This window comes from Orycteropus afer, unplaced genomic scaffold (assembly GCF_000298275.1).
Source record: "Orycteropus afer afer isolate SDZICR_OR568_19922 unplaced genomic scaffold, OryAfe1.0 scaffold00112, whole genome shotgun sequence".
Taxonomy (NCBI): Eukaryota; Metazoa; Chordata; class Mammalia; order Tubulidentata; family Orycteropodidae; genus Orycteropus; species Orycteropus afer.
This window is the reverse complement of record NW_006921699.1, coordinates 8,573,646-8,583,372: the sequence shown is the minus strand read 5'-3', so window position 1 is coordinate 8,583,372 and position 9,727 is coordinate 8,573,646. Positions and strand designations below refer to the sequence as shown.

The 9,727-nt window shown below is 37.4% G+C and overlaps 1 protein-coding gene across 1 annotated transcript; it reads right to left on the bottom strand.

The window, feature by feature from the left end:
- Positions 1–286: 286 nt before the first annotated feature.
- LOC103199476 (F-box/LRR-repeat protein 21) lies at positions 287–8,834 on the bottom strand. The gene is made up of 4 exons (XM_007943780.2): positions 8,469–8,834; positions 7,508–7,630; positions 1,261–1,432; positions 287–930 (listed from the first exon to the last, which is right to left on the bottom strand). The coding sequence occupies exons 1-4, from the start codon at positions 8,832–8,834 to the stop codon at positions 287–289; spliced, it is 1,305 nt and encodes a 434-aa protein (XP_007941971.1).
- Between the last annotated feature and the right edge of the window lie 893 nt (positions 8,835–9,727).

Genomic DNA, 9,727 nt, shown 5'->3' with positions numbered 1-9,727 from the left:
ACAAGCCTTTAAAGAGGGCTGAGGGCTTACCTACAATCCATATGAAGTTTCTAGTCTATCCACATAGGGTATTCTGTGCCCTATTTCTGGAGATCTGTGCCCTTTCAAATAGCTCATATTTTTTCAAATGTTTCTGCAACAATCCATTAAGACAGTTTGCAAAAGATAAAATATTTCCCTAAAATATTTCAATAATATATCTTAAGAATTTTTTTGCATAGACAGAAAGAAGCTACTCTTAACTGATTTAAAAAAAAAAAAAAAATTAAGAATCTCTCATAGCAAATTACCAGAGAGGCATTACATCAGGGAACCATATTCTTCCCAGGTATTTGGAGACTTCAGTGTGAATCTCATCCAGGTTATAATTATCATCAGGAATTAAAACCTCTTCCATTATAAATAGGTGGGTAAGCCTTCTCCCACAGAGTCTCACAAATTCAATTAATGCACTGCAACTAACTTCACATTCACTGAGGCCCAAGGCTGTTAAGTTTTTACAATGTTCAGCAATACAAATTAGTTCATTGTCCAGAGGCTGTAGACCATTAGCACACACAACTAACTCAATTAGTCGTGGACAGTTAAGACCTATCCGTTCTAGGACTGCTTTGCTTACTGAACAACCAAAATAAAGGTGAGTAACAGGGGTTTCTTCTTTGAAGAATGTCTCAAATTCCTCTTCGTATAAAAAGAAGTACATGACAACATTAACTCCAGGGGAGTGTTTAATAAGTGCATCCCAACTTTGCTTTTTAATAGAATGAAATGGAATCTGTCCAGGACTTTCACTCACAACATCAATTCGAAGATGTTCAAGGTTAACGTGTGTCTCACTTGACAGAGCTAGGAGAAGTTCATCGCTTAGAATGTAATAATTCAGTGCCAGTTCTCTAAGATCTTGACAGTGATCAGCAACACAAAGGATTCCTGAGGGAAATGGGGGAAATTTTTTAAGAACAAAGAATTACACTGATACTAGTATAACATTTGGTAAATTTAAATTTAAATTTGATATTAGTTATTTGTTAAAACAGATTATCAATTTCTGAGGAGCAGATTGCCACAATATACATATAATTAAAATATTTCCATGAGAATCAATTTAAATATATTTAGCTTGTAGATTAAGACTCCTTTTGAAAAAAAAAAAAAGTTTACTGAATTATGTTTCATAACTATGTAATTTTCAATAAGAAACTGCATTATTATTACTATAATAAAAAAAAAATCATTCACTCATTAAAGACTCTAACCTACCATCAGATGAAACATGAGGACAGCTACTCATTCTCAGGAGTCTTAAAGTGTCACTATTATTGGCCACAAGAATCTTCAATGAAGGATCATCCACTGGTGTATCCTCAATTTTGATTGAAGATAATGATTTTGAGTTAACAAAAACTACTGTAAGTGCTGACACAAAATGAGACTTGTAAAAGAAAAACAGTTATGAAAAAATTATTTTAAAATGTACAGCTTTAATCAAATAATTCACTAAAACGGAATCAAGAAACGGTAACATAAAAATAATCAACATGTCACTGTTTTTCATAGTACCATTAACCAATAGAAAACATTTTTCTAACCAACTATAAGTTTATGCTTTTATAATTGGTAAACGGAATAGTGAGAAAGGAAGAAGTTTCAAAGATTTCATAAAACATGTCTTCTAATTATATTCCCTCTCAAGGATTTGGTTTACTTCCTAAAACCAAAACCAAACCAAACTCACTGCCATCGAGTTGTTTCTGACTCATAGCGACTGCCATTGGGTTTCAAAGATTGTAAATCTTTATGAAAGTAGATAATCCATTCTTCCTTCAACAGAGCAGTTGGGGGTTTTAACCACTGACCTTCCAGTTAGCAGTCAAGTCCCTTATCCAGTATATCACCTAGAACAAGGGCTGGTAAACTATGGTCCATGGGTCAAATCCAGCCTGTTTTTGTATGAGTCATAAGCTAAGAATGATTTTTATATATTTAAATCGTTGAAAATAACTTTTTGTGATGTGAAAATTAAATGAAATTCCAATGTCAGTTGTTAGGTGCCATTGAGTTAGCTCCAACTCACAGCAACCCTACATACAACTGAATGAAACATTGCCTGGTCCTGTGCCAGTCTCACAATCCTTGCTATACCTGAGCCCATCATTGCAGCCACTGTGTCAACCCATCTCATTTAGGGTCTTTCCCTTTTTCACTGACCCTCCACTTTACCAAGCAGGATATCCTTCTGCAGGCAATGGTCCCTTCTGACAACATGACCAAAGTAGGTGAGACCAAGTCTGGCCATTCTCCCTTCCAAGGAGCACTCCAGCTGTATTTCTTCCAGGACAGATTTGTTCACTCTTCCCGTAGTCCGTGGTACTTTCAGTATTCTTTGCCAACATCACAACTCAAAAGCGTCAACTCTTTCTCAGTCTTTCTTATTCACTGTCCAGCTCTCACATGCATATGAGCTGACTGAAAACACCATGGCTTGGGTTAGGCACACCTTAGTCTTCAAAGAGACATCTTTGCTCTCCAGCACTTTAACGAAGTCTTTTGCAGCATATTTTCCCAGTGCAATATGACATCAAATGTCTGTGTCCCTTATAAAACTCTGATTAGAACATAACTATACCTATTCATTTATGTTTTATCTATGTCTGCTTTTGGAGTCCAGGTAGCACAGCAGTGAAATATTTGGTTGTTAACTGAAAGGTCAGCAGTCTGAAACCACCAAATGCTTCCCATGAGAAAGATGTGGTAGTCTGCTTCCAAAGAGGTTTATAGCCTTGGAAACCCTATGGGAGAGTTCTACTCTGTCCTACAGGGCTGCTTTGAATTGGGAGTTCAACTTAATGGCAGTGGGTTGGATTGGGTTGTTTGTTTGTTTTAACTATGACAGAACTGAGTAGTTTTTCCAGAGACTATGAGTCGGGGCCGACTTGACGGCAAACAACAACAACAACAACAAAATATGGTTCACAAAGCCTGAAATATTTACCATCTCGACCATTTTATCCCTGCTCTAAAGATATAGAATTTTTTATGTTTCATTCTCCTGTATTTCCAGTATCTAACATAGTATCTGGCACATAGTAGAAGGTGAAAAAAATCTGTTGAATGAATGAATAAATAAGTGATTTCACAATTTTCAGTGACAAGCTTTTGCTAATAAACTCAGAAAAACCAAACTCACTGTCATTCAGTCGTTTCCAACTCATAGCGACCCCCATTGGGTTTCCGAGGCTGTAAATCTTTACAGAAGCCTTTTTTCGCAGACCAGCTGATGGGTTTGAACTGTTGACCTTCCGGTTAGCAGTCAAGTGCTTTTTCTGCTATGCCATCAGAGAAAGTAAGTTCAAATCTTCATATGCTTTAAAGATTAACAAAGTAAAGCTTGTAGTTTGGCCTGAAAATGGTAGACTTTTACAAGTTTTCAGATCTAGTATTTTTTGGCAAAGATGGAAAAGTCTAGAAATCTATTCACATCAATTTTCCTCTTTCAAAATCAATTTATATTCTACCAGAGATTCAATTGTTCCTATTAGAATGATTATAAATGCTAAGTAATTCATAAGGAAACTGATTGATTTACATTAACAGTGAAAACAAAATTTAAGTCATGGAGGGCTACACATTTTTACTAAATTTTATGGTGGCAAACATAAATGCATCATTGTTTTCTTTAGGAAATATAAATTTTATTTTCCTTTTAAGTAACTCTCAATCAACTTAGTCCTAAAGAACACAATTCACCATGAGTACATATTTCATTATAATAACTATATATTTATTTAACATTTTATGCTTGGCAAAATGCTTTTTTAAAAAAAAAAAAAAAAAAAATCTTCTCCCTTAGTTATAAATGAAAAAACTGAGATTTAGAGAGGCCCACAATCTTACCAGAAGCCACTGTGAAGGCAAAGTTTAAAACGAAGGCTGCTAATTTCTGGTGCCTTGCTCTGGTGACTGCATCAGCTATTCTAGAAGCTGGCACTGGAAGCCCATATGCAACATTGGAGATAGCTTTCAGGATTTAACAAGAATTTCAGGCTAATCTGATTTTATAGTTGATCAACAAGGAAATATCTATTTAGAAGTAGTAAGCAACCATCTAATTACTTTTATTACTCTAATCTCTAACTGACCCAGTTTTTCAGTGTATCTCTTGGAAAGATAAACAGGCTAGCAGCAATGCTTACTGAAAGAGAGCTATGACCCAGCCTATTAGAGAGGAGATGCTACTATTTCTTTATCCTCATCCATAGCAAAGTTTCCATTAGCTGGTTTAACCAACAACCATATTTAGTGGTTATCACATGTCAAGCAAGGAGTGGTGGTAGCATTGTGGGTAAAGCATTTGGCTGCTAACCAAAAGGTTGGCTGTTTGAACCCACCAGCTGCTCCATGGGAGAAAGGTGAGGCACACTGCTTCTATAATGATTTATAGCCTTGGAAACCCTATGGTTTTATACTCTATCCTATAGACAGAATAGATTTGATGGCAGTTTATACTGGTATAAAAAATGAACAAAATTCCTGCCTTCAAGGAGCTTACGTTTTGGTCTGGGGAGAATACACTAAATAAACAAATAAACCAGTCATTTCAGACACCAATAAATGATATAAAGAAGACAAAAATACGGTAATACAGTACAGCAACTGGGGTAGGGGGTGCTGTTTTAGCCAAAGAGGTCAAATAAGGCCTCTCTGGGAGATGGCATTCAAGTTGAAGTCTGAATGAAGAGAAGACAGTTATTAATTTCGGTGGCAGAGACTATTGGTTGCCTTGTAAGCAGACATTCCTCCTTTCTTGTTTGGTAAACCAATATTGATTTTCAGCTAGGTACAATGCCATTTTTTCCCAGTTTCCCTGAAATCTGGTGTGGCCATGGAACTAAGTTTTGGCCAATGAGATATAAATAGAAGCATTATGTGGTCCTTATGGGTTGTTGTTTGTTGTTGTTGTTAGGTGACATCGAGTTGGCTCTGACTCATAGTGACCCTATGTACAACAGAATGAAACACTGCCCAGTCCTGTGCCAGCCTCACAAACCTTGCTATACCTGAGCCCATTGCTGCAGCCACTGTGTTAATCCATCTCCCTGAAAGCCTTCCCTTTTTCGCTGACCCTCCACTTTACCAAGCATGATATCCTTCTCCAGGCAATGTCCCTTCTGACAACATGACCAAAGTAGGTGAGATGAAGTCTGGCCATTCTTGCTTCCAATGAGCATTTCTGCTGCACTGTGGCTTCCAGGACAGATTTGTTAGTTCTTCTGGCAGTCCATGGTACTTTCAGTATTCTCTGCCAACATTGCAACTCAAAAGCATCAACTCTTTTTCAGTCTTCCTTATTCACTGTCCAGCCTTCACATGCATATGAGGTGACTGAAAACGCCATGGCTTGAGTTAGATGCACCTTAGTCTTCAAAGAGACATCTTTGCTCTTCAGCACTTGAAAGCGGTCTTTTGCAGCAGATTTGCCCAGTGGAATATGTCATTTGATTTCTTGACTGCTGCTTCCATTGGTGTTGACTGTGGAACCAAGTAATATGAAATCTTTGACCATTTTAATCTTTTCTCCACTTATCATGATGCTGCTTATTGGTTCAGTTTGAAGAGTTTCATAGTGCCAGAAGGTAAGTCTCCTTGAAAAGGAGAGGGCACACCCTTCTTCCCCATTGCCTCTATCCAACTGCGCAGAACAAAAATATGATGGCTGGAGCTCAGAAAGCCACCTTGGAATATGGAATCAAAAACATCTTGGACACAGTATAGTGACTGAAAGAAGTCTGGGTTCCTGACAACTTCATGCAGCTATGGACTCTCTCACCTATGGATTTCTTTAACATAAGAGAAATGAACTTAATCATGTTGTTTAAGCTACTGTTATCTTGGAATTTCTATTTTATGGACCCAAACATAGTCCTTACAAGTATAGCTCATGTAGTTAAATATTATGTTGCGCCACTCCAATGGAGAGGCTAGAAAATACAGGAAAAACATCCATTGTTGCCCCTACATTCTCTATATTCAAAGTAACTAAAGTGGCACTTGAAACTCTTCAGTATACATACATCTAAATGTTACATTAATGACATCTATTATGGAGACAATCACTAAAATTTAAAAAAACATATATAAAGAAGAAAACATGCATAAGCTATTTTGACAAAAATAAGTGCTACTCTTGATTGGCAAAACCTACTACTACACAAAAACATTATTCTACATCCTACTTTGGTCAGTAGTGACTAGGGTCTTAAAAGCTTGCAAGCAGCCATGTAGATACGACAATTGGTATCTCCTCATCTGGAGCAAAGAAGAATGAAGAAAAACAAAGATATGGGGAAACAATTAGTCCAAGGGACTAGTGACCATGCAAATCTCAGCCAAAGTGACCATGAGACTAGAACTAGATGGTGCCTGGCTACCACTGTCAACCACTCAGAAAGGAATTGTGCAGGAGATTCTGGATAGCATGGGAGAACAATGTGGAACAAAACTCAAAATCATTAAAAAAAAGACCAGTATTGCTGGTCTGATGGAGCCTGGTGAAACTCCTGAGACTGTGCACCCCTAGCTATGCTTCAAGCCTGGAACTGAATTCACTGCCATGGCTTCCAGCCAAACAACAGACAGGCACATAGGGTGAACATGTACATCAGGTAGATAGACTTCTTAGAATGATCAATCATGGGAGAACAGAAGGGCAGTGTTTGCACAGGGAGATAACTCAGGGGGCAGGAATGACTAGGAAAGAAGGAAACAGGAAGGAAGTTAACTACAGGAAGGAAGTGGGAAGAGAGCTGTTACATTGTGGGGATTGCAATCAATGTCAGGAAACAAAATGTGTATGAACTGCTATATGGAAAATAAATTTTCTCTGTAAACTTTCACCCAAATCACAATAAATTAAAATAATAATAATAATAATAATAATAAGTACTACTCAACAGAAGGGAGTTATGGTGGTATAGTGCCTAAGGCATTTGACTGCTAACCAGAAGGCTGGTGGTTCAAACTCACCAGCAACTTCTCACAAGGAAGATTGGGCAATCTACTTCTGTAGTGATCCCACCTCTGAAATCCAAGGAGGGGTTGCTATGAGTCGGATCTAACTTGATGGCAGTGAGTTTGTGTTTTTATCTTTTTTTCCTCAACAGAAAAGGAACTCTGGTGGCATAGTGCCTACGGCACTTGACTGCTAATCAGAAGGTGGGCAGTTCCCCACCAGCCACTCCACAGAAAGAAGATGGAGCAATCTACTTCTGTAAAGATTTACTGCCTTGGAAAGGCAATAGGGGTTACTATGAGTCAGAATCAACTTGATGGCAGTGAGTTGTTTTTTTTTTTAAACTCAACAGAAAACTGCTTTATAAAGTATTTTGAATACAAGTAGAATATGGGAATATCGTCTGTCTTTAAGAATTCTATTTTAAGAATTCTATTACTTAGTGTGGTAATATTTAAGAATTTTAGTATATCTCACTAAAAAGCATAGTATCCTTACCTTGGACATATTCATAAAACTTGGCTTGGCTGTTGAAATCAGGCCCAAAGTGTGGATAGAACAATTTATCAGCTGAGAAAGGATATCACAGGCAGCTTCTGCTGACTCGGTACTACTATCCACCTATAAAGACAATTTCCAATCTTCAATAATTTCCTGGATGTATTTTATCAGAAAGTTACTGGCACTATACTTATTTCACATAATTCAATTATAAAATTATATATATATCCCTTCAGGCTATAAAATAAATCTGTCTGACTATACAGTCAGAAATAGAGATGATTACCAATTAACTTTCTAAGTACTTCTTACTTTCAAATCTTAATCTCACATAACAGCTGAATTGTAATAATTACTATGATGGTTAATTTTATGTGTCAGCTTGGCTAAGTTATGGTGCCCAGTTGTTTGGTCAAGCCCTGGTCTAGAAGTAGCTGCACGTGATTGAAATGGCTGGCCTTAAGTCAAGCAGATTACCTTATATAACGTGGCTGTACCTCAACCAATCAGTTGAATGCCTTAGAGCAAAACAGGAGTTTTCCCTAGGGAGTACTCTGCTTTCAGACTATAACTAGGTATCTTGCCAGAACTCCTCCACCCTTCTAGTTCCCTCATCTACAGATCCTGGGACATAAGAATCTTCAGTCTGTCGTGTGACATACAGATTTTAGACTTGCCAGCCCCCAAAACTGTGTGAGCCAATTCTTAAGTTAAATCTCTCCCTGTGTGTGCGTGTGTACATATCTCAATGATTCTGTTCCTCTGGAGAACCCTAAGAGAACAGAACTAGCATGCAATGATAGTCCAAGTTTAATCAAATAACTATAGGAAAGCAGGAAATTCTTCTAATTTCACTGACTGCCTCAAAGTGAGGACCTATACAAAAATGTATAGGTTATCCAAAAAGTTGTTAACAAAATGTAAGTCACTGTTTGCATTGAGTGTTTATTTTTCTTACCTTAAAGCTGACATACTGTAGATGAGCCGCATGTTTTTTAATTATCTGTTGAATGAGATCAGGATGAGTGGACTTAAAATACGAAGTAGCTGACTGGTTCAATTCAAATTCAAACTTTCTCCAAAGGTCAGGAATATGAAAAACTTCATTCCACCTTTTACATACAGAAGACGCTCGGGCCCGATCTATTAAAGGAAGATACTGAAAAATGTGTAATATTACTTGCTGAGGCAAACTCCCCCAGTCTAGAAGAACTGTGTACATATGAGTGTGGTTGAGAGGAGAGTAGAATCCATGTGTTGGCTGTTTCACTGCTGGTGAAGACTGAGTAATTTTATTCACAACAGATAAGCTGTTCCTCTTCATTCTGTAAACAATAGAAAAAGTTAAGTATTTGATGATTTTTTTTTACACATTTCCATCAAATATTTGTGCTCAATTTGTACAGAATAACAACATTATAAAATGAAAAACTGTATAACTGATACAGTTTTAATAGTAATTTTCTACTTTTATATACTGATAGGTACTGCTATGTGCTTAGGATACAGAGATAAATAAGAGGGAACTGTTCTCAAGAGCTTATTGCCAAATGAGTGAAATATAGTGATAAATGCTATGACTGAAATTGGGTCAAGTTGCAATGGAACAGTAAGAGAATGACATCTGATTGAGTATGTGTTGGGTGGGGTTGTTTAGGAGAGGCTTCCAAGAGGAAATGTTCCAGGAGGCAGTGTTTGTCTAGGTTTATTCCTGGTCAATTACTGTATCCCTACGATCTCCGACAGAGAAACAGAGGAGGGAGCATCACATTCCAATTGTGCTAAGAATTCCTGGGAGATGAAGGAGACAGTAAAACATAATGAAAAGCTTAGATCTGGACAATTCTCAGTTCTTCCACTTACTAACCATGTGATCTTATCTGAGTAAAATAATTTAAGCCTTAGTTTCCTGATCTGTAAAGCAGGGATGATAGCAGTACCTGTCTGATAAAGTTACTGTGAAGATTAAAGTACTCAGAAGTACCAATACATTGTGAGTGTTCCATAAATGCTTTACTTGTTATATTACATTGTCTAAGTCATTTTTCAGAACGATTTTCATTACCTAGGCCAAAGTGTGGCATACTGCCTAAGGCACTTGACTGCTCACCAGAAGGCTGGTGGTTCAAACCAACCAGCCACTCCTCGGAAGGAAGGTTGGGCAATCCTACTTCCGTAGTGATACTGCCTCGGAAACCCAAGGAGGGGTCGCTATGA